Source organism: Budorcas taxicolor, chromosome 21, assembly GCF_023091745.1.
Source record: "Budorcas taxicolor isolate Tak-1 chromosome 21, Takin1.1, whole genome shotgun sequence".
Lineage (NCBI taxonomy): Eukaryota > Metazoa > Chordata > Mammalia > Artiodactyla > Bovidae > Budorcas > Budorcas taxicolor.
In genome coordinates, this window is record NC_068930.1 from 31,095,243 (window position 1) to 31,120,813 (window position 25,571).

The window sequence follows — 25,571 nt, forward strand, 5'->3', positions numbered from 1 at the left end:
GACCCCATGGACTATAGCCTGCCAGGTTCCTTTGTCCATGGAATTTCCCAGGTAAGGACACTGGAGTGGGTTGCTATTTCCTTGCAGAATCTTAATTACCAATCAGGGATAGAAACCACACGCCTTGCAGTGGAAGCTTGAAGTCTTAACCACTGGATCACCAGGGAATTCCCAATATTTTTAACTTTTGAAAGTCGATTTGAGATGAGCATAGGTCTCCAAGTCACTGGACCTGGTTGGATTCTAGTGTTAGTTCTGCCACAAATGGCAGCACGACCTTGGGCAAGTCACTTCACCATCTTGGTCCCATTTGCTTACATGGGGATGAGTCTATCAGCTGCAGTGTGATGTGCTGCCAAGGGACGTGGACTCTAGAGCCACAAAATCTAGTTCAAACCTAGACCACGCAGCAGCTTCGAAGCTCAGGTGAGTTTCTTGAGTCCTTGGTTTCCTCCCACATGAAAAGGGAACAGTAACAGAGCTACTGGAGTCCTAGGACTCTTGCCATAAATGCCGAGTGTTAACACAAAGCCTGTGATATATAACTGCCCAGTATATTTTAGTTTTTTTTTTTTTTTTGAGAAATGTCTGTTTAGATGCTTGGTCTAGTTTTATTTATTTATTGGCCACACTGCACAACATGCAGGATCTTATTTCCCTACCAAGGACTGAACCTGTGCCCCCTGCACTGGAAGGTGAAGTCTTAACCACTGGACCACCAGGGAAGTCCTGGGATGCCTCACTTTAGATGGACCACTGAGCTCCAGGGGGATGGGCTCCAGTTCCCTTCTGAGCTGTCCTGGCTCCTCAAGAGACCAAGGGTAGGTGGTGACTACTTGTTCCCTTGTCACCCAAGGCACCCACTCTCTCCTGTCTCATCCCAGGGGTGGCCTCAGAACAGAGTGAAACAGTCCAGCCCGGAGATGAAATCTTACACCTGGCCGGCACCACCATGCAGGGCCTCACGCGGTTTGAAGCCTGGAACATCATCAAGGCGTTGCCTGATGGACCTGTGACGATCGTCCTCAAGAGGAAAAGCCTGCAGTCCAAGAGGACCCCAGCTGCTGGAGATCCCTAGGCCCAGCACCGGTGCGGACGCCAGAGCCTACCACATGCAGGTCCCCGAACTGCTAATTCTCAGGGTCACAGCTAACCCCACCCAATGGCGGAATGCACAGGTGTGCTTCCCAGTGGCTGCTTGCCCAGGTCTGGACCTTCTGGGACCCCACCCAGTAAGAGGGTGGTCCCAGAAGTTAGGGCACAGTCACAGTGGGGTGGCTGATACAAACGACAGACTGCATCTAGAGAGCTTAATGATAATACTGTGGTGCTGTAAATAAAAATGGATATATGATTGGATATGAAATCCATGGCTTGCTCTGCAGGTTTTCTAACCCGTCTCTGGGTGACGATCCACCCCAACCTTTGTTTTTCTCATGAGTCTGCAATGCTGGCCTGCTTGGAGGGGGTTCCCTTCATCCTGCTCCACTTGACATCAGCTGGCACCAACTCACAGGCTGGAGGCTAGAACCACTGGAAGGAAGGGTCACTCACTCACACACGGGTCACTGAGGTTGGCTGCTGGCTAGGCACTCAGCTGGAGCCATTGGCCTGGACACTTGGTGGCCACATAGGTAGCCTCTCCCTATGGCCAAGACTTCCTCACAATATATGACTGGGTGTACACCGAGAGTGTGAGAGCCAGGTAGGAGCTTCATCCTTGATATGACCTCATCTCCAAAGTTGAAGAGCATCACTTCTCTTATGCTCCATCAGTCAGAGCTGGCCCAGACCTGCTCAGGTTTAAGGGGAGGGAAAAGGCAGCTTGGGTTATTTTTGGAAAATATGGTCTATCACATGGCGCATTTGCAAAACTCTTTTTGGTTGAGGTTGGAGAAGTGCTCCTAGCCGGGGTGGTACCCAGTGACGGACCAAATAAACAGACATGTGAAACTCCATGTGTGCTCAGTGTGCCAACAGAATAGACCGGCCTGAGTCTGAGAGGGTGAAATATACATGGCTGCCATTTACCTCCCATGTGCCAAGCACCGTGTTGGTGTTAAGTGGACACTGTCTTCAGTAATCACAGTAATGTCTACAGAGCATGACATCATCCTGTTATATAGATGAGAACACTGAGACCCAAAGACAGTAAGAAACTTGTCCAGCTGGTAAATGATACAAAGAGTGAGTCCTTTCTTCTGTGATTTGGTAGAGACCAGTAGGCCAAGATGGGGCTTCCCCAGTGGTTCAGCAGGTAAAGAATCTTCCTGCAATACAGGAGACACAAGAGACTTGGGTTCGATTCCTAGTTCGACTCCCTGCAGGAGGGCATGGCAACCCACTCTAGTATTCTTGCCTAGAGAATGCCATGGGCAGAGGAGCCTGGCAGGCTACAGTCCGTGGGTTCACAAAGAGTTGGACATAACTGAGCAACCAAGCACGTGCACAACAGGCCAAGATGCTTTTAAATGCAGACAGAACATTGTAGGGAAACCACCTCTGTGTGCCTAATCAAAGGGATATTTGGTTTGGTCATTACTTAGTGCCTGATTGTTGAGCTCAGGGCAAGGAAATTGATTAGCAACACCTAGTATCCCCTGACCAGGGCTTCTCTGGTGGCTCAGCAGTAAAGAATCTGCCTGCCAATGCAAGAGACATGGGTTTGATCTCTGGGTCGGGAAGCTCCCCTGGAGAAGGAAATGGCAACCCACTCCAGTATTCTTGCCTGAGAAATTCCATGGACTTGGTAACAGCAGTATGGCCCTACCAGGGCTTGGAGGCCAAAAGACTCCTGCTCCACCTTCCATAACCAAAGACAAGAAAAGACAAATGCCCAAGGGAGGGAAGGTTCTCCTCAAATCCCACTTGTAGGCTTGCTCCATCCAGAATCAATTCCAGAGTGCTTCCAGGGCCAGATTCAAACTGCCTGGTTTCCCTGGGGCACATGAAATTTAACTCATGCAGGGGAAAAAGAAAGAAAAATGATTTGAATAAAAGAGACAACAAAAGGAATACTGAAAGTGTTTTTCCTTAAGGCTCATCTCATTTTTTAAACATCAAGTTGACGACTTTAAGGGGAAGGCTGGCACAGCACCATACATCCAGGGGTCTGTGGTACAGGACTGAGAGGTCAGATACAACAAAGGGGCTGAGCCAGGTTTTGGGGGATCTCTGAGAGTGACCAGCAGAGGAAGGCTTTGGACACTAGTGTGTTCCATGGTGCCCAGGGAGGGGCCCCATCTGGTGGTCGGGGGCTCTTATGCACCTGCCAGAGAAAGTGTGCTTGGATGACAACAGCCCCACCCAAGTAGATGGAGGAGCAGGGGACCCAGGGCTGCCCCTGGAGACAAACTTTCCATTGGTATCTTCCAAAGGAGCCCATGGGCTCCCGGGCTCTCCAGGGGTGTCCCAACAACTGCCCTTCTGCACGAGCCACTGCGGTTCTCAGCCAACCAGCCAGACTGTCAACCAAAGAATTTCTTCACTGCTTTCTCAAGGTTGGCATAGAACCCAGCCATGCTGCGGGGGAAGAAGGAGTCCACCACGCCCTGTGGGAGGTAACCACTGAGGTCAGTCTGGAAGAACGTGACCAGGCTGGTTTTGTTTGGCTCCCTGTGAAAACAAAAACAGGGCTATTAGGTATCTAGAACTGAGGGACCCCAAGGAAGTGGTCCAAACCCAGGGATTTAGCTGGGTTCACTGCCCAGGGGTCCCCTCTGGACCTGCTTCTTTTCAGGATGGAAGTGGGTCCTCTCAAGCATGCTTCCCTGGCCCCACATGGATAGCAAGTGAGGACGTGCACCCATTTCCATCACAGCAAGGTCATTCATTCCCTGTGCCTGATTCACTCGGGAAAGTCTTCCAGAGAACTTACTCCAGTGCCAGGTCCTGGGAGAAAGAGAAATGATGCTGCCCTCCGATCATTGAGGGCAGTGATTCTGCGAGAGGTCTGGCAACTCCTGGGGGTTCCTGACACCTTTTCAAGGGCTTTTCAAGGTCAAGGCTATTTTCCTCACAGCACTAAGATGTGATTTGCCTTTTCACTCCCATTTTCTCAGCCTGTATTTTATTCTCACAAATTTTTCCCATGGCCAGCACAACAAAGGCATGGGTTTTGTGGAGACCAAGCATTTTTGTTTATTTATTTTTAATTTTTGGAGGCCATGCCTCACAGCATGTGGGATCTTACTTTCCCAGCCTGGGATCAAACCTGCATCCCCTGTATTAGAAGTACAGAGTCTTAGCCATTGGACCACCAGGGAGGTCACTGAGCATTTTATTTGAATGGAGTTGTTAACCGCTTTGCTGCTGTTGGGCGGGGGGCAGTTTCCAAAGGCTCTTTGATGTTTGTATCACAACAGACTGAATGTAGAAGCAGATGTGAGCTTCTATTAAGCCTGACATTAATATTTCCTCAAATGTCAAACAAGACCACTCTCCACTATTTTTCTCTTTTGAAAAATATAGTTATTTTTCACAACAATATTTATTTATCATGTAATTGCTGTTGTTGTTCAGCTGATAAATCATGTCTGACTTTTTGCAACCCCTTGGACTGCAGCATGCCAGGCTTCCCTGTCCTTCACTGTCTCCTGGAGTTTGCTGAAATTCATGTTGAGTTGGTGATACTATCTAACCATTTCACCCTCCACTGTCCCTTTCTCCTTTTGCCTTCCATCTTTCCCAGCATCAGGGTCTTTTCCAATGAGTCACTTCTAATGAATGTATCATTACTTTAAAATGTCCCAGGTTTAATGTCAAGTATAGTAAATATTGATGGATATAATCCACATGAACAAAACACTTTGATGCCCTGAATAATACTGAAGAGTGTAAATGAGGGCTTCCCTGGTAGCTCAGCGGTAAAGAATCCACCTGCCAATTCAGGAGATGTGGGTTTGATCCCTGGGTCGGGAAGATGTCCTGGAGAAGGAACTGGCAACCCACTCCAGTATTCTTGCCTGGGAAATCCCATGGACAGAGAAGCATGGCGGGCTACAGTCCATGGGATCACAAAAGAACTGGACACAACTGAGTGACTAAGCAGCAACAATGGAAACTTAGACCAAAAATACGATAACTAAGATCCCGCATGCTGCTCGGTATGGCAACAAAAGTACCAAAAACCAGAACCTGGCCATGACCTGTGAGAACACGGGGACAGGGCCATTTCTGGGCTCAGTTCTGGGCCTGACTCACGCTGTGCTCTCAGAATCACCCGTTAGGCCAGAGCATCTCAACCTCATTCCTCGCTGAGGGGACACAAGATGAGCACCAGTAGGGGGACTGATGGCTAAGCTTCTGGCTGCTACCAGCTGGTGGAGCGCTCTCAGAACCCCAAGAAGACTGGGTGCCCCAGACCCTACATGGCCAGCCTGTGACCCTGCACAGACTCCCCAGCCTCCCTGAGCCTCAGTTTCTTCATCTGCTACATGGGACCATGACACTTGCCCAGCTTGCCTATGACTAGACGGAGAGTTCCCCACATCAGAAATAAGGACCCTTCCCCACAATTCTGAAGGCAGAAGTGGGCGGCAGAGGATGAGATGGTTAGATAGCATGACCAACTCAGTGGACGTGAGTTTGAGCAAACTCTGGAAGATGGTGAAGGATAGGGAAGCCTGGTGTGCTGCAATCCATGGGGTTGCAAAGAGTTGGACACGACTGAGTGACCGAACAATACCACCACCACAATTCTTTCCCACATGCCAACAGAACTTTGGCATGTTACATCACTGATGTGTATATGTGGGGCTCTGTAACAGCAAGGTCTACAGAGGTGTAAGGCATTTTAATTATTGGGAATCATCGTTAATGTTGCCATTGAGTAGAACATCCTCTGCCTTGGATGAAAAGGAGATCAAACCAGTCAATCCTAAAGGAAATCAACCCTGAATAGTCACTGGAAGGACTGATGCTGAAGCTGAGGCTCCAATACTTTGGCCACCTCATGCAAAGAGCTGACTTACTAGAAAAGACTTGATGCTGAAACTGAAGGCAAAAGGAGAAGGGGAAGGCAGAGGATGAGATGGTTGGATGGTATCACCGACTCAACGGACAAGAGTTTGAACAAACTCAGGGAGATGGTGAAGCACAGAGCGGCCTGGCATGCTGCAGTCCCCGGGGTTGCAAAGAGTCAGACACGATTGATCAACTCAGCAACAACAACAGGAGATCTTCAGTGAAGCCAGTGAGGTCTGGGCACGTCATTCATTCTAGGAGGTTGTCTTACCCTGGCAGAGGTTCACAGAAACAACCACAGGGATAGTTAAATCCTCTCACGTAACCTGGATTCGGGGGACAAGATGGATGCTCCACATTGGCAGCTGGAAGAGAGAGTAAAGGGTCAGGGAGCTGCAACTTCCGGCAATCGGGCCACAGTGGCTGAAGGGCCTTACCAGGCACCCAGAGTATATGCAGACCAGTCACCTGGAGCCTGAGCGCTCCCTACTGCCACCCCACTGTCCCTCACATGCACATGTTCACACGTATGTGTGCTCACACAACTTCTGCACTCGCACATGCACACACACCCTCTGCAACCTGCCAGAGTATTAGAGGAAAGAATAATTCAGGGTCTTCTCTGGTGGCCCAGTGGAAAATGGGCCAATGCAGGAGAGGTGGGTTCAATCCCTGGGTCGGGAAGATCCCATGGAGAAGGGCATGGCAACCCTCTCCAGTGTTCTTGCCTGGAGAATCCCATGGACAGAGGAGCCTGGCAGGCTACAGTTCAGGGGGTCACGAACAGTTGGACATTACTGAGCATACACACATGCAGGGAACTAGATTCCAAATGCCATAACTAAGACCTAGCACAGCCAAATAAATGCAATTTTTTTTTAAAGAACATTTCAGATGTCAGGCTTAAGGGTAGAAGGAAGAAGGTCTCCCTCTCAAATCCCAGCCAACAGAGGTGTGGACGTGCCACCACCTGCCCCTACATGGGATATTCAGGAGAGTAGCCAGACTGGCGCTTTCTGCAGGAGGAACCGTAAAAAGTGCAGAGGCAGGAACTCTGCTCCTGACTGGAAGTGGGGGAGCCGACAGCGCCACAGCCCTCTTGGGAAGGTGCTCCATGGGTGCAGGGGATCACCACACCCTGGGGTTCCCTTGAGCTAAATCACAGCCCACGTGTCTGGGGTATGAACTATGCACCTCAGCAAGAATGAAAATAGGGTGCTGATGGAATCTGTGTCTTCAAAGTAAAATGACATGTGTGGATGCTCTCATCTCAGACCTCCCTGGCACAGAATCCCCCCAAACCTGACAAGGGGAAGGGAACACACCCCAGGCTGTGCATGCCTCAGGGATTTCTAGCTGGTGGGCTTTCTTTGAACAACTGGGTGGGTGTGGGGGACAGAGACCAGCAGCCCACTAACACCTTGAAGCAGGGCCACCATCACTCACCATTGGAACTGATAGTGCCGTCCTCGTACGTCCTGACCAGCACCAGGTCCACGAAGTCTCTGGGGGAAATAAGCTTCATGACGGCCGAGGGGGTAGTGGTTCTGCTGAAGAGCAGGGTCTGTCAGAGGAAAGAGGCGTCCAGCTGCATCTGATGGCCTGGCATCTGCTCCCTGCCTTGACTCCACTCGGAGCTCACCCACCCCCACCCACATCTGGTCCCAATAAACCAGGCTCTGGAAGATGGGATTAGCACTGACAGCAAGGTGGCATTGTGACCTAGAGGGTCTGGAATGAACTTCCCCGGATGGAGGTGCCAGGGGTCACGAGAACCTACCCAGCTTGCAACATCTTGGGTTGTGACCTGGGCAACACGGGCAGCACAAACGATGCAACAAAGAGCTGGCCTGTGGCAACTAAGACTTAACTCAGGCAAAAATAAAACCAAATAAATATTTTTAAAATAATTTTTAAAAGGACCATGAGAGTTGTCACTGATGGAGCACATAATAAGAGTCTGTCTGGACAAAGTTCTCCGTTGTTCAGTCACCAAGTCTTGTCCGACTCTGAGACCCCATGGACTGCCACACGCCAGGCTTCCCTGTCCTTCACTATCTCCCGGAGTTTGTTCAAACTCATGTCCACTGAGTCTATGGACAATGCTCTCAGTGGTCCCTCACAACTGAGAAACTGGTTTCATTTACCCATTTGACCCTGGCAGGGAGCACCCCTAGAACTTCACCCAGTCTCAGAATATTCCAAGTTCATTCCCCCACTTTACAAGTCAAGGACCCCTCAAGCCCACGCGTTATCCCATGGTTCCCCTACTCCAGCAGGACCTCGGCCCCTTCAGGGTCACATGATCAGGCCCCAGGATGGGACAGTCCCAGGGAGAGCCTATCCCATTATTCACTTAACATGTGTTAATCACTTAGTTGTGTCTGACTCTTTGTTACCCCATGGACTGTAGCCTGCCAGGCTCCTCTGTCCATGGGATTCTCCAGAATACTGGACTGGGTAGCCTTTCCCTTCTCCAGAGGATCTTCCCAACCCAGGGATTGAAGCCAGGTCTCCTGTATTGTAGGCAGATTCTTTTCCATCTAAGTCATCAGGGAAGCCCATTCACTTAATATTTGTTAACTAAATGTGCTCACTTTTTAAAACTTAAACTTATTTTAAAAGGAAGCTATTTAACTGCTGGAAATGAAAAAGAAGGTATCATTTGGTGTAAACAAAAGACAACTGCTACACACACACACAGACACACATGCGGAATTCGTGGGTTCTGATTCTGAGCCTGAGGCCAGCTGTCTGTCATAATGGAGATTTGCAAGGTGTCAAAGGCACATCAGCCCCTGAGACTTTCGCTTTGAGTTATCAGAGAGATTGAAGGCTTGAAATGGAGTGACCTCACTAGGGGTGACTGAAGTTCAGCTTCGACTGTTAAAGACCTTGTGCCCCACCCTTCACGAAACACTGACATAAACTCCTGTGATAATGAACTGAAATGTGAATTCTTGGTGAAGGTTAAGAACACTTGGTTCCTGCCGATCAAGTAGTAAAGTATTATGGCTTGAGGTTTCATAACACCTGCTATAGAAGCACCCAGGAGCGTACTAGGTCCACAGATGTCAAAATCAAGGCACCATTAAAAAAAAAAAGACAGCAACATTTCCTCAAGGCAACTTTTTCATTTCTTTTGGCTATGTCTTTTTTTTTTCCTCCGTAACTTCCATAATCAAAATGAGGTGGATTCTTAACACTATGGGACTTCCCAAGTGGCTCAGTCTGCCAACGCAAGAGACCCAGGTTGGACTCCTGGGTTGGGAAGGTCCCCCGGAAGAGGAAATGGCAACCCACTCCAGTATTCTTGCCTGGGAAATTTCATGGACAGAGAAGCCTGGTGGCTACAGTTCATGGGGTCGTAAAGAGACACAACCAAAGCAACTTAGCACACACACACATGCTTAACACTACAGAGGATCCCAGGGCAGGACCAACTAGATCTCTGCTGTCTAATATGGCAGCCACAAGTTCCACATGGCTATTTAAATTTACACTGAATCATGAAAATTATATAAAATTAACTATTTCTTCAAACTAGACACCTTTCAAATGTCTGCGGCCAGTTGGGGCCAGTGGCTACTGTATTGAACAGCGCTGTTGTAAAATATTTTCATCACAGCAGAAAGTTCTACTGGGCAGCACTAGGCTAGATACCACATGTTTTATCAGCAGAGAAACTGGCATCCAGAATTTGCCCCCGGCACAGTCTCACAGCTGGCAGAGGATCCTGAGTCTTTGGCCAGGACTCATTATCACGGTCTCATCAAGGGGCAATATTTCAAACTAGAGCTGATGCGTCCAATCCAGGCTGCTTCACCATTCTCAGAGCTCACATTCACTCTGCACTCCTACCTTCATTAGCCACTGCAGGGTTCTCTCAGCTCTGTTTAGGGCAGCTCTACCTCTCTGGGTCTCACTGTTACATACCTATACCTGGGCTGAGGCTGGGTTTAAGTGTTGAGCAGTGTGCAACCTATTTGCTGGGCACTCCCCTTGCCTAAGGGCTTTCCAGGTGCCACAATGGTAAAGCATCCACCTACCAAAGCAGGAGACGCAAGAGAGGCAGGTTCGATCCCTGAGTCGGGAAAAATTTCTTGAGAAGGAAATGGCAACCCACACCAGTATTCTTGCCTGGGAAATCCAATGGACTGAGGAGTCTGGCTGGCTACAGTTGCAAAGAGTCGGACACGACTTAGCAACAAAACAACAACAACCCCTTGCCTAAAGGTGTCACTGACCCTTCACAGAGGGGACAGAGTCAGCTACTGTCTCTGGTTAATAGTGCTTGGAAAGACTTACATCAGTGAGGCTTTCAATAATTTCAAAACTGTTCACATTCTCATCCCACTGAGCTCGTAAAGTCCCAGCAAGTGGCTTCACGCAGTCCCACACTTGCTCTGGTGTCCCGTTCACAATGCCTTCTCCTTTGTACCTGTAGCACAAAGAGCAACGTGACCCCAAGGCAACAACCAAACCTGTCTATCCTGGGATTACACAGAAGGACTAGAAGCCATGTGTGCCACTCTTCAAGACAGCCTTGCAGAGAAGGAGCTGACATCTACCGGCCCACCTCCCCATGGGCCTGCAGAAACAGACGGACACTAAGCTTTCACAAGAATACAACTTGAGGAAATGATTTAGTTAGATGCAGAAGCTTTTCCGGAGGATGACTGGCAAGTTGATTCCAGGTGCTAGGATGGACTGCCGTCTCAAAGGAAGCAAACCCACAGAAACATCAGGAAAGGTGTGACACCCAGAGGAGCTCTGAGCAAGGCACACACTTACAGGTTCCCTGGAAACTCCACAGATGGCCTCCAGGAAACTGAAACTCCGTTCTGTCAAAAGGCACAGAATCGCACAATTTTAGAGCTAGAAGGGCTTTGGGGAGATAGAGCCCGATCCCGTTTTATGGAAGAAATGTCAAGAGCCTCAAGAGATGCAAGTCTCCAAGGTGAGACCCAACTGATTCGTGACAGAGTGGGGACTAGTCCCGAACAAAGCTGCCTCCAGGAGGATGCGATGGACAAAGGGATCTCATGTGGCCACTCGAAGAGCTTTAGAGCACTGGACATTTTCAAATCACTTTAAAAACCACCATGCATCTTGTTTCCTCGGACAATTTAGGTCTGTTTGGTGCTTCCCGCTCCACCCTAACCATTTGCCAGCAGGTGACCTTGGCTAAGTCATTTAGTGAAAGGGACACAGGCTCATCTCCTAGGGGTCACTGTGTGCACAACTGGCCCTATATTTTTTTTAAGGAAACAATCCCCAGTGGAATCTCCTCTTCAGTCTAGCTCCAGGGGATAGAATGCAGAAAAACTCTCGGGAGAGGAGAAGCCTAGGGGCTTCTGAGACCCCAGCCCTAGGGAGCAAAGACCCCACGACCCACTTTCTGCCCCCGTTCCTCACTCACGCCTTCCCGGCAAATCTTCCAGCCTGACTTGTCTCGCCGGTACTGGAGCATCTTCTCCGCCACCGCCTCGCTCACCTGCGCGGCCGTCGCAGGGTCCATTGCGCCCAAAGATGCGCGAGGCCTGGGGGTCGCAGGCAGGATGTGCGGTTGCGGCCCGGCACTTGGGTTTGGGAAGCCGGAAAACCAGGGCCTGGCGTGGAGCCTAGAGTCCCGCCCCAGCCCCGCCCCCAATCTAGGATTGGTTTAGACCGTCTGATAGGTCCCGCCCTACTCTGAGATTAGCAGGGCCGGAGATGGACCGGCCCGGCAGCGCACACTACGCGCTCAGCCTGGGCTGCTCCAGGGCGCTCCCGGCAAGGTCCGACGGGATCCGCCTTTCGCCCGTCCCAGCTCAGGGAGGGGCTTGGGGGCGCCGGAACTTGGGAGAGCCAGTGGTAGAGAGCCAAGAGGGCGGGAATAGGTCTTGGACGACGTCGTAGGCTTGTGAAAGCATAGTGGACTTTTGTCTTGAGTGCGCAGAGGCTTTCTGGCAGGGTAGATGATGGTGAAATTTCCATCAGATATTCCTTTCTAGGGCGGCTGTTGTAGGGGTGGGAGAGGCAGTGTGCGCAGAGACGGGGGTGGGGTTGGGGGCAGTTAGGAAGCTGCGGCGGTCATGGGAGAGATGGGGGTAGCCTGGAGCAGGGGGTGGTGGTGCAGGTGGAGAGAAGAGGACCCTCGGAAAGTGTTTAGAAAGCTAGAACATAGAGATCTCTGTGATAGATGGTGGAGACTGGAGGAGTAGAAAGCTCATGACTCCCACCTCCTGGCTTGAGCCGCTGGTAGCTTAACTGAGAGGGAGACCAGAGACAGGGTTGAGTGGAGACATGGTGCGTTCAGTTCTGGTCTTATTCAGTAGGAGGTGCCTGAAAGACCTCTAAGGGATGTCTGGGAGACACTGGGATGCGCTGGCATCTGGGACAGAGCTGGGCTCAGCTAAGAGATCGCAGAGTTCTGGGCCTCTGGTGGCATCCACCTTGAAGGGGTGAGTGGGATCACATCCCCTCAGCTCCGTTCCTCCTTCACAGCGCGGTTGTTGTCGTTTAATCGCTAAGTCGTGTCCAACCCTTCTGCGACCCTATGATCTGTGGCCTGCCAGGCTCCTCTGTCCATCGGATTTCCCAGGCAAGAACACTGGAGTGGGTTGCCATTCCCTTCTCCAGGGAATCTTCCCCACCCAGGGATGGAACCCGAGTGCAGCTGCTGCTGCTGCTGCTGCTGCGTGTGCTTTAGTTGTGTCCCACTCTTGCAACCCCATAGACTATCAAATCCCATAGACTGCCTGCCAGGCCCCTCCGTCTATGGGATTCTCCAGGCAAAAATACTGGAGTGTGTTGCCATTTCGTTCTCAAGGGGATCTTCCTGACCCAGGAATGGAGCCTGGGTCTCCTGCATTGCAGGCAGACTCTTTACTGACTGAGCTACGAGGGAAGCCACTGAGCCACCCCCGGGACCCCCTTTTCAGAGCTATAACCAACTAAATATTTGAAAAGATCAATACTGAGATCAGTTTTTATTTTCTGTTTTGGGTGCATATTGTTTCACCTCAAGTTTTTTTTTAAAAAATGGTGTAAAGAAAATGACTGCTGCTGCTGCTGCTAAGTTGCTTCAGTCGTGTCCGACTCTGTGCGATGCCATAGACGGCAGCCCACCAGGCTCTGCTGTCCCTGGGATTCTTGTACATTAAGAAAACTTCCTTTTAGTTAAAATAGGCTGATTTCTTGGCACTAAATCATTTTTCAAATAACCCAACAGACAAAGAGGATGCATCAGATATGAACAGACACTACAGAAAAACAAGCATGGCTTAGAAAGATATGAGAAGATGCAGAACCACCCTCACTGTTAGGGAGTTACAAATTAAAACAAGGGGCACTTTTTATACCTATCTGAGAGACAACTCTGAAGAGGTTTGTTAATTCCCTATGTTGGTGAGCATATGGAAAAACAGTTGTGGGTGAGTGTCAATTTTTTTAACCTTCTGGGAATAGAACACTATATTAAAATTTTAATTTACTTGTTTTTTACCCAGCAACTCCTGCACACAGGTGTATAAAGTTGATTTTACCACTAGAAACCACCTATTATTTGTCAGTAGATTAAACAAAGTTACAGGATATCCATTTATTGGATTATTATGTAGCCATTCATATAATATGGCCCAGATGAACAAAGGTGGGGCTGGAACAGACAAGAAATGCTCAAAAGAGCCTGCTGCTGCTGCTGCTAAGTCACTTAAGTCGTGTCCGACTCTGTGTGACCCCATAGATGGCAGCCCAGCAGGCTCCACTGTCCCTGGGATTCTCCAGGCAAGAACACTGGAGTGGGTTGCCATTTCCTTCTCCAACGCATGAAAGTAAAAAATGAAAGGGAAGTCGCTCAGTCGTGTTCGACTCTTAGTGACCCCATGGACTGCAGCCCACCAGGCTCCTCCATCCATGGCACTTTCCAGGCAAGAGTACTGGAATGGGTTGCCATTGCCTTCTCCACAAAAGAGCCTAGGCAACTAGAAATATGAGTGAATATGAGTTGACTATTTTAATCAAGAGCAATTTACTCTCTAGGAAGGAAATAAAATGGTATTTCAACCTTAACTCTAAAATAACTTAAAATTATTTAAATTCTTATCCCCACCAACTACCCCATGGGTACATGCTTAGTCGCTCAATCATGTCTGACTCTGCGATCTCATGGACCTGTAGCCTGCCAGGCTCCTCTGTCCACAGAATTTCCCAGGTAAAAATACTGGAGTGGGTTGCCATTTCTTCCTCCAGGGGATCTTCCTGACACAGAACAAATGTTTATATGTGTAGTAACAGGAAAAATGTCATATATATATATATAAGTTGAAGGACAACAGCACCACAGATAAGAGTCAGGGCTCAAATCAGAGTGCCCTGGTTCAAATCCCAGTGTCTCCATTTATTAGCTGTGACTTCAGTACATAACTGACCATTCCAGAATTTTTCATCCTCATTTGGAAAACAAAAACAATAGTAATACTAACTCATTGGGTTGACATATGGGTTAAAGAATTTAATAAATAAAAAGCAACGAGAATGGTGCATGGCATACAGTAAGTAAATGTATATAATATATATGTCATAGATCATGTATATATATCTTGAGTGAGAAAGAGAAATAACTCAAGTAGTGTTTGTATATACTTATATTTCCATGTTTAAGTATATGTTATATATGTTGATATATGTACTTTAGTTTGGAATATTCACTTCTAAAAAGGCATAGAATAAACTGTTAACAGGAGGGGGTAATGCCAAAAGACATTTTTTCACTTTATAGCATCATCTACTGCTTAGTATATTAATTACTGACATGTCGGTTTTCTTAAATTTAAAAAGCATCATTAAAAACTTCAATGTAGAATAATTCTTAAACTCGCAGCTTTGAACTCTCACATCTGGAGCTTATTAGAATTTTGTTTGGGGATAAAACACTGTGAAAATGAAGCTGAGGGAAAGTAAGTTTTGCTCTAGAAAGTGACTTTTAGACAGCAAATATTTAAGAGATTTTTATACTTATGAAATGGAGCATGGCTTTAAAATTTTTCTAGCACTGTAGGACACTTTAATCTTTGCTGCCAGAAAATGCCAGTCCTGGGTATATGTGAAATATTCAGAGAGGCAGACTGTTCATCCCTGAGGTCTTCGCACACTGGCAGCAGGGGCCAGCTGAGGGCAGGCTCTCGTCTGTTTTGTCTCTAGAGGCCGGGACAGGGCGGGATGAGCAGCTGGCAAGAGCCAGGCAGTGAGCGCCACCCACCCACAGAAGCTGCTCAGCCGGCCTGTTTAGCAGTCTGCTGGAGGCTCGCTCAGAGCCAACAGGGCAGAAGGAATGACTGACATCTGTAGATACCATTGATCAGACCCAACCCGGGAGGTTGTCAGGCCTCCAAGTCACTCAGTTGTCCAGGGCGCACCTCACCCAAGTCCAAGATAAATTTTAACTAAGTGCCTATGGGGCAGGGGATCCAGAGATTCCTAACTCAAACCACCACCAGACCACCAGGGGGATGGGCCAAGTGTCCAAGTGCTCTGATCCTAAAAGCTCCTGAATGGAGTGTTTGCTTTCTATGTAGACACTGATGAAGAATTGTATGCATGTTTACTTAGGCAGGCAGGTGCTAGGTGATCTACTCTGTCGACAAACAGGTACTTCTTTATTCTCTGGGAACCCACTGTCCCAACCACCTTACCTGTGTTGTGCCATTTAACCCTCACAGGTAGAGACAACTATTTCCAATTGCCTGCAGTCCACGGGGTCAAAAAAAGTCGGACATGACTGAGTGACTGAACAACCTGGGTTAAGAAACTGAGGCCTGGCACTTCCCTATGATTCAGTGGTTAAGAATTCACCTGCCGACGCAGGGAACATGGGTTTGATCCCTTATCAGGGAAGATCCCACATGCTGCTGCGCAACTAAGCCTGTGCACCACAACTATTTAGCCTGTGCTCTAGAGTCCAGGAGCCGCAACTACTGAGCCCACGTGCCCTAGTGCCCGCGCTCCACACCGAGAGAAACCACTGAAATGAGAAGCCCACGCATGGCAACTAGGGAGTGGCCCATGCAGCAATGAAGACCCAGCACAGCCAAGAGTAGAAATAATAAAATTATTTTAAAAACAGTATCGCACAGGTGAGGGTGACCCAGGCAACACAGCTGGTAAGTGGCATAACTACGGCACACACCATACCTGTTTACATTTCTGACTGTCACTTGTTGACTCATATGCTTTACTGATTCCCACTTCCCATAAGGATATGCAGTGTTTACTATGAAATGGGCAAAGGTTAAAACATACGTACAATAACATGTGAACTCTTAAAAGGAGGAAAAACACACAGACACACAACTACAGAGTATTAGGAAAACCCTGGTGGCTCAGACGGTAAAGTGTCTGCCTACAATGCGGGAGACCTGGGTTCAGTCCCTGGGTCAGGAAGATCTCCTGGAGAAGGGAATGGCAACCCACTCCAGTATTCTTGCCCCGCCCCAAAAAAGGGGCTCAAAGAAATATGGGCTTCCCTGGTGGCTCAGATGGTAAAGCGTCTGCCTACAATGCGGGAGACCCAGGTTTAATCCCTGGGTTGGGAAGATCTCCTGGAGAAGCAAATGGCAACCCACTCCAGTACTCTTGCCTGGAAAATCCCATGGACGGAGGAGCCTGGGGTTGCAAAGAGTCGGACACGACTGAGTGACTTCACTTTCACTTCACCACAGATTAGGGAAGTTAGTCTTTTAGAGGTGTGTAGAAAACTTTTCTTTGAATTTCATGGCATTCATGAATCCAGAAATGTAAGAAGTAACCAAGATGGACTTCCTTGGTGGCCCAGTGGTAATGTTCTGTGCTCCCAACTCATGGGGCATGGGTTCAACCCCTGGTTAGGGATCTAAGATCCCGCATGCCTCACAATGCAGCAGAAAAAAAAAGGTGGGGCGGGGGAGTGACCAAGAGAATCATCCTTAAGTAGCTAATATTTTTACAGCAAAGTGATTCAGATTCTTTTCCATTATAGGTTATTACAAGATATTGACTGTAGTTCCTGTGCTGTGCAGTAGGTCCTTGATGTTTATCTATTTTATATATAGTAATATGTGCGTGCTTAGTCTCTCAGTTGTGTCCGACTCTTTGTGACCCCATGGACTGTAACCCACCAGGCTCCTCTGTCCATGGGATTCTCCAGGCAATACTGCAGTGGGTTGCCATGCCTTCCTCCAGGGGATCTTCCTGACCCAGGCATGGCACTCCCATCTGTTTGCATTTCCTGCATTGCAGGTAGATTCTTTACCCACTAAGCCAGCTGGGAAGCTCCAAAATATATACACTACTACATGTAAAACAGATGATCAAAAAGGATTTACGGAACAGAAATTGTACTCAGTATCTTGTAGTATAGCACAAAAACTAGACTTAGTATCTTGTAGTAACCTCTAATGGAAAAGAATCTAAAAGAGAATATATATTTATATATGTAATTATTATTATATATTATTATATAATATATATTTGTGTATATTTGTGTATGTAACTGAATCACTTTGCTGTACACCTGAAACTAATACATTGTAAATAAACTATATTTCAATAAAAATCATTTTAAAAACAATTCTTAAAAACTACCAGTATCCAATTCTAACTCAACATGGGCACATGTGCAGTAGACAGTGTATAAAATAGTGTAATATTATTTTTAGCTGCAAAGAAGTGGGAATGATTTCAATGTCCATCAGTAAGAAATGGATAAATATCGTGTAGTTTATTCATGATGAAACACTACATAGCAGTTACAGTTAGTGAGCTTGATCTGTTTATTTCTTCAGCAGACATTAAAAAGGTAAGTATGTACAACACACGCAGTATTATAGTACTTACTTAAGACACACTTACATATTGTTTATGGATGTTTATACATATATATTTACATGCATACAACATATATAAGTATAAACAAGTGGTGAATGGACACATGCTGAACTATTAGTAGCATGGGGGGAATGCAACTAAGTGTGGGGATTAGAGTACATTTTGGTATCTGTAATATTTTAATAACAAAATGACTAGATGGAAGTAAAATGTCAACAGTTGTTGACATAACAGAAGTATGAGTGCTTGTCACACTAGACTCTGTACTATTCTGCATCTGTTAAATTGCTCTAAATTGAAGTCATACCCGATACTAAGTGCTGGAGTGCATGTGAGCTGTGTTGCTCACTGAAAGCTGATGAACACATCTGCAACCCTGGATAAATATTGGCTAAACTCGTGTTTTCTTAGGAATGCTGCAAGGCCTGCTGGATGGAATGCTCCCCTACCCGCACAGAGACACAGGTACTGCTGCCTGGGGCAGACCTAGGCTTTTTCAATGTCCCAGGGAACTCTAGGCTACGGCCCCAAGACCAAGCATGTGAACTAGAGTACCTGCATGGACGAATTCCTGCAGGCCCCTGTATCACAAAGGGATGTTCCCATGGCAGGGTAAACTTTTCATCTGGAACACACCACAACCTCCTGGGTCTGTCATGGTCGGGAGGGCATTTTGTTGTTGTTGAGTCATTCAGTAGTGTCTGCCTCTTTGCAACCCCTGGACAGCTGCACATCAGGCTTCCATGTCCTTCACCATCTCCTGGAGATTGCTCAAACTCACGTTCATTGAGTTGGTGATGCCACCCAACCATCTTATCCTCTGTCCTTCCCTTCTCCTCCTGCCCTCAGTCTTTTCCACCATCAGGGTCTTTTCCAATGAGTCGGTTTTTTGCATCAGGTAGCCAAAGTATGGGAGGGCATGATGTGAAGTAATTAAGCACTGTGAAGAAATGTGAAAACGCTGCACGTTTTTCCATGGGTTTGTGAGGAGCGCTAACCTGGGTCCACTTTCTACTCTTAGAAGCTTCATCCATCTACTTCTGGCTGTGCTCGGCCTTCATTGCTGCACAGGCCTCTCTCTAGTTCTGGCACTCTCTAGCTGCAACCCTCAGGCTTCCCACTGCAGTGGCTTCTCTTCCTGCTGTGCTCCCTGCATTGGCAGGTGGGTCCTTTACCACTGAGTCCCCAGGGAAGACTGCTGTCTACTTCTAAAGTGGCATTATTTATACTACATTCTTCTCTGAGGTTAGAACGAGCTGTAGATCTTGGAATATAATCTTGTTACCATGTCATTTATGATTCATTCATTACTCCAGTCCACTCGTTTATTCATCCATCCATTTACACTCAACAGATGTTTCATGAAATACCTAGGATAGGCAGCCTTCTGAGATGCCCCCCAGGATTCCTGCCCCTGTTGTACATTTCCTGAAAATTTTGTTGAGTATGTTGGCACCTGTGAATCTGATAAGATTTCACACTCATGATGAGGTTCTATTATATGGTAAAGGTGAATTTATTTAGATATAATTAAGGTCTCTAATTAACTTTGAATGAATCAAAAGGACATTATGCTGAATGAGCCTGACCTAATCAGGTGAGTCGTTTAAAAGATAGTCCACGTCTTGCCAAGAGAGAGATTCAAATGTGGGAAGGCCTTCTCTTGCCAGCCTTGAAGATACAAACAGCCACACTATGGAGAGGATCATGTGGTAAGGAAATACAGGCCGCCTCTGGGAGCAGAACACCTCAGTCCTACAACCCCAAGGAAGTGAATGCTGCCAACAGCCACAAAACATTCCTTGCCCCAGATGAGATGCAGGCTCTTGGATGACACCTTGCTTGAGACCCTAGCTGAGCATCCAGGTAAACCATGGAAACTGGGATAATAAATGAGTGTTGTTTTAAGTTACTAAGTTTGTTATGTACTGAGAAGGAGAAAACAAGTACAAAATCTGTTATATATCAGTTACCAGGGCTGCAGAAATGACTAAATACCATTCCTCTCCCAGAGGAACTCAACAGTCTGATGGAGGAGACAGAAAACTTAAAAGATAAATTTAAAGTGAAAGAGTTATCATGGAAATAGGACAGGAGTGCAAGTGAGTATAGCTCTGCTCTTTCCTTGGGGCTAATTGGCTGGGTGCCATCAACCTGGAATTTTCTGTGTCTGTGCATTCGTCCTCCACCTACTACATGGAGAAAGCCTGTTGGCAGTAAGAGAAAACAAGGTCAACAAACAGTAGAGTTGAGAAGTGAAAAGACAAAATCCAGAAGATGTTTGATAGCCAGGTCCACTGAGCCTGAAGCTAGCTTGATCCTCATCCCTCCCAGTTAAAGGAACCAATAAACCTGGGGGATTTTGTTACCTCCAACCCAAGTGTCCTGACTAATTAATACAGATATATGTGTGTGCTTAGTCGTTCAGTTATGTCTGACTTTTTGCGACACCATGGACTGTAGCCCACCAGGCTCCTCTGTCCATGGGACTTTTCAGGCAAGAATACTGGAGAGGGTTGCCATTTCCTCCTCCAGGGGATCTTGCCGGACCCAGGGATCCAACCTGTGTCTCCTGTCTCCAGCACTGCAGGCCAATTCTTTACCCGCTGAGCCATGGGGGAAGCCCTAATACAGATACATAGCTGGGTAAACAGTTTGGTACATTCTTCAGTTCAGTTCAGTTCAGTTCAGTCGCTCAGTCATGTCCGACTCCTTGCGACCCCATGGACTGCAGCACGCCAGGCTTCCCTGTCCATCACCAACTCCCGGAGTTGACTCAAACTGATGTCCATTGAGTCGGTGATGCCATCCAACCATCTCATCCTCTGCGTTCCCTTTTCTTCCCGCCTTCAATCTTTCCCAGCATCAGGGTCTTTTCAAATGAGTCAGCTCTTCACATCAGGTGGCCAAAGTATTGGAGTTTCAGCTTCAACATCTTACATTCTTAATAAATTTTACTCTGGTCACTATCAAACTGATTATTAATATGAAGCAATTAAGCACTATGAAATCTTTAAGAGCAGCCAACTCATTTTGGGGTGCTTATCAGGAAGGACTGAGTTATGTGCGCTGCAAGAGAACATTATAACACAAACAGGTCCCTCCTAAGATTCAGGACAAGAGTAGACATGTCAGGTGAGGGTTTTGCAATTAGACGAGCTGCCTGGCTTGCTTATGATTTGGAGTCACACTGAATGGGTCTCTGGGCCACAACCAACAGATGACGTGCCTGGATATGCCCCACAGATCACATCTGCTGGGTGTGTTTGTCTGTCTTCCCAGAAGGGGAGGGACCATGCATTGTCAACCACACCACATTCCACCAGTAGGAGCGATTTCTAGGAACAGGATGCCAGAAGAAAGCCCTAGACATTTGAACAAATCAGGTCATTCAGACCTGCAGTCAACTCCTGCCTCGATATGGCCTTCCTCCGGCCAAACTGGCCCGCAGACCTTGGGAACTTGGGCTGGCTGTGGGTGACCTGGAAGTACTGGTTGGTACTGGAAGTACTGGAAGTACTGTTCTGCTGGTCCCTGCTGGATGCTGCTGACATGAAGTCAGATTCTGTGACAGACGGCTCAAACTTGGCCTTAACCCTGGGCTTCGGAGGGTGCTGGGGGTATTGCAAATTCTGGGAGCGTGCTTTTTTGTGCATGTACATAGGCCTGTCAAGTTGACCCCCAAAGCCATCATTCCAAGATGTGTAATGTGTTGGTCTCTGGAGCTCAGGAGTCAGGGCCTGACTTTCTGAACTTTCGCCAACATAAAAATGATGCACCCGGTGGAGGTCGGTCAAGGAGCGCGGGTGGAAGGCCCGTCTGCTCACCTGTCTCCTTGGAACCTCCTCCTCTTCTTCACTGAGCTGTGGAGAGGCCAGGGGTGCACACCGTCTCATGTTCCTGGGGTACATATCCGCAGTGTCACCAGAGGTGTCTATCTTGAAATGTCTTTCTGGCCAGAAAGTTGAATGTTTCTTTTGCTGAGAGTCACGTTCATTAATGAGATAGTATCTGGGGGTGTGGGACCGAGGACTATGTGGCACCAAAGCTGAGACCCCTGACCCATGGTTGATTGGCTGAAGATCTTTTCGGAAAAGAGGTTCTGAGTGAACATCTTCAATGTGCTTTGTAAACATCCCAGGTGTGCAGGATCTGCTCCTATGGAGGTCACTTGTGCTCATACATGGGCCACGTGGATACCTAAAAGACAGAGGCAGTTAGACACCTGTGGCTTTGGTGTTCTCAGAGCCCCAAGCCATCCAAGCGTTGCAGGACAGGTGGCTGCTGCCTCTACATTTTCACCAAAACCTGCTCTGAAGTATCAGTGAGTGTCCAGTGGGGACCTCCCTGGTGGTCCAGTGGTTAAGACTCCATGTTTCCACCGCAGGGGATGCGGGTTCCATCACTGGCTGAGGAGCGAAGATCCCACATGCCATGAGGCCGAAACACCAAAAGGTAAAACAGAAGCAATATTGTAACAAATCAAACCCAACATATCTGGGTCCCTCCCCACAGGGGAGAGGAGAGCGCCCAACTTCCTGCAAGACATTCAGGAAACTCATCTGCCCAGGGAGCTGACCACACCGCACACCGGCTGGTTCAGGGAACTTACTATCCTATCCTAAACTTCCCAGTCGTAACCTCAGGATAGCATTTGGAAATCGTAGTGTCTTTGTCCTCCAATATGAAGGTAAACCAGGGTCAGTTCCCTTTGAATGCAGCAGCTCAGTAACAGAAGCTACAAGATAGACTGATGTGAGGCAATAGCAATAATAGCAGGCTAGGACCACTATTAATAGGTGCGCAAAAGTCTCAGAACCCCTATTCCAAATGCCACCTTGAATAACATTATAATAAACATCTAGGAAAAATTTTCAAGAAATGTGTAGGACCCTGTATTAGTAATAGCCTGTGTAGTGTTAGTCACTCAGCAGTGTCTGACTCTTGTGATCCCATGGACTGTAGCCTGGCAAGCTCCTCTGTCCACAGGATTTTCCAGGCAAGAATACTGGAGCAGGTTGCCATGCCCTCTGCCAAGGAATCTTCCCAACCCAGGGATCGAACCTGTGTCTCTTGCATCTCTTATGTCTCCTGCATCGGCAGGCAGGTCTTTATCAATTTTGCCACCTGGGGAGCACCAATAGTCTTCAGGGCATCATAAAAGAAAAGCACACACTGGATGCCTTAAACGGCAGAAATTTATTTTTTCACAGCTCTAGCGGCTAGAAGTCCAAAATCAAGGTGTTCTTAGGGTTGGTTTTGGTCAGACTTATTTTACTGGCTTGCTGACAGTCCTTTTCTAACATTGTAGTTCTTGTTTAGTTGCTAAGTGGTATCCTACTCTTTTGGAACCCCATGGACAAGACTGAGCCTGCCAGGCTCCTCTGTCTCCATCCTCACAGAAGGAGAGAGAGTTCTGAGTGTCTCTTCCACTTCTTATAAGGATGCTTCCTATTGGATTAAGCCACCTCTCTTAATCCATTTGGCCCCATTTAACCTCTAAGCTCCTTAAAGACCCTGTCTCCAAATACAGGTGGTTAGGGCTTCGGTATATAAATTTTGTGGGGATACTGTTTGGTCCATAACATTCTGGCTTTTGGCCCCCCAAATTCATGTCCTTCTCATGTGAAGAATACACTCACCCCATTCAACATCTCCAGAATTCTTTAGGCCTAGGGGCTTCCCCAGTGACTCAGAGGTAAAGAATCAACCTGCAATGCAGGAGGCACAGGAGATGCAGGTTGGATCCTTGGGTTGGGAAGCTTCCCTGGAGGAGGAAATGGAAACCCACTAGAGTTTTCTTGCCTGGGAAATCCCAGGGACAGAGGAGCCTGGTGCACTACAGTCCATGGGATCACAGAGTCAGACATGACTGAGTGACTAAACCACAAGGACAACATAGTGTGTCTAGGAATTGTGGGGTGCATTCTGTGAACATTGCCCCTGGTCATCTCTGCCATGTAGCTGTCCAGATTCTTGGACAGTTCCTCCCCGTGATGTATGGACGAAGATTGTCACCTTCAGTTACACTACCACAAGTCAAGGAACTACCGGAAGCCAGGACAAGCTTGGAACAGATCCTTCTCTAGAGCCTTCAGTGGCAACAGGGCCCTGCAAACAACTTAGGCTCAGACTTCCAGTCTACATAACCAAGAGACAATACATTTCTGTTGTTGCACTAAAAAAAAAAAAAGAATGTCACCTGCCATTTCTTTAAACCAAGAATGTAAAGCCATCAGGCACAGCAGCTACCCAAAACAGTGCAGCCTGAGGGAATTTCAGAACAGAGAAAAACAAGATACTGGCCCTAGGTAGCTGAGATTCAAATCAAATGAATGATTTCAATGAGCCTAGACTCCTGCATCTTTCCATAGAAGAATAGGGAGCTCAGCTTGGTGCTCTCTGATGACCTAGAAAAGTGGGATGAGGGTATGGAGGAAGGCTCAAGAGGGAGGGGATATATGAATACATATGGCTGACTCATGTTGTTGTGCAGCAGAAATAAACACAATATTGAAAAGCAATTATACTCCAATAAAAATTTTTTTAAAGCACCAAAATCATTAAGTTGAGGTGTCTGTATTTTGCACCTGGCAGTTATCCTCTGATGTTCCACTGCACGGTTTTTTTCCAGCAAAACTTCCTATGTATTCTGACTTCTCCCTTACCTCTTTGGAACAGTCCCTCAGAACTATCTGAGATGCCATGTCCTAGGCCATAGTCCTCACTGTGTGTGTGTGTGTGTGTGTGTGTGTGTGTGTGTGTGTGTGTATTAGTCACTCAGTCATGTCTGACTCTGTGACCCCATGGACTGTAGCCCGCCAGGCTCCTCTGCACGTGGGATTCTCCAGGCAAGAATACTGGAGTGAGTTCCCATTCCCTTCTCCAGGGGATCTTCCTGACCCAGGGATTGAGCCTGGGTCTCCTGCATTGCAAGTGGATTCTTTACCATCTGAGCTACTAGGGAAGCCCAAGTCCTCAGTAAGTCTGCTGAATAAAACATAATTCTCAAACTTTAGGTTGTGAGTTTTTTGTTTTTTTTCCAACCAACACCTCTCGAGGACTACTGGAATCCCTCCTCCTTGCCAGAACCCAATATATACACAAAGACAATTCCTGTTAACTTACTGTCTTTAAAACAAGACAATCCTCCCTGCCAAATAACCCTCCTATATTTTATCTATATTGTTTTCACTGTGTTACATTCTGATCAAATATAATTCTCCATATAAGTTAGGGCCAGTGCGTCCTTTTTGATATCCAGTCTCCATAAAAAGACTGCAGGGTTCTGCTTTCTTATGTGTAGGTACAATTGAAATAATTGACCCATATAATGCAGAAATGGTCTTGCCAATAACTTAGCCAGCCTAGAACTAAAATATAAAAGATCTTGCCAATATATGGTCAGTCTGGAGTGAAAACAAACAAACAAAAAAAGATAAAAAATTTAAACAACAAGGACCTACTGTATAGTATAGGGAACAATAGTCAGTATCTTGTAATAACCTATCATGAAAAAGAATCTGCAAAAGCATGAGGTAAAAAGAAAGGGAAAATCACTTGTCTGACTCTTTGTGACCCCACGGACTGTAGCTCACCAGACTCCTCTGTCCATGGGATTTTCTAGGCAAGAATACTGGACTGGTTAACCATTCTCTTCTCCAGGGGATCTTCCTGACCCAAGTATTGAACCCGAGTCTCCCAAATTGCAGGCAGATTCTCTACCCTGAGTCACCAGGGAAGTTATATGTATATATCTA

The 25,571-nt window shown here is 47.3% G+C and overlaps 3 protein-coding genes across 3 annotated transcripts in view; 1 reads left to right on the forward strand and 2 right to left on the reverse strand.

The window, feature by feature from the left end:
* The window catches only part of IL16 (interleukin 16), a 126,793-nt gene extending 125,474 nt beyond the window's left edge, over positions 1 to 1,319 (forward strand). The window contains exon 19 of the mRNA XM_052659447.1: positions 885 to 1,319. Within this exon, the coding sequence (XP_052515407.1) occupies positions 885 to 1,078 (194 nt within the window). The 3' untranslated portion in view covers positions 1,079 to 1,319. The remainder of the gene's footprint in view (positions 1 to 884) is intronic.
* A 1,765-nt stretch (positions 1,320 to 3,084) lies between these two features.
* STARD5 (StAR related lipid transfer domain containing 5) lies at positions 3,085 to 11,485 on the reverse strand. Its single transcript, XM_052659450.1, has 6 exons — positions 11,387 to 11,485; positions 10,759 to 10,808; positions 10,273 to 10,405; positions 7,411 to 7,528; positions 6,236 to 6,329; positions 3,085 to 3,615 (listed from the first exon to the last, which is right to left on the reverse strand). The coding sequence occupies exons 1-6, from the start codon at positions 11,483 to 11,485 to the stop codon at positions 3,468 to 3,470; spliced, it is 642 nt and encodes a 213-aa protein (XP_052515410.1). The 3' UTR covers positions 3,085 to 3,467.
* A 9,691-nt stretch (positions 11,486 to 21,176) lies between these two features.
* TMC3 (transmembrane channel like 3) overlaps positions 21,177 to 25,571 on the reverse strand; it is a 54,535-nt gene continuing 50,140 nt past the window's right edge. Inside the window, exon 22 of the mRNA XM_052659448.1 lies at positions 21,177 to 22,011. Within this exon, the coding sequence (XP_052515408.1) occupies positions 21,177 to 22,011 (835 nt within the window). The remainder of the gene's footprint in view (positions 22,012 to 25,571) is intronic.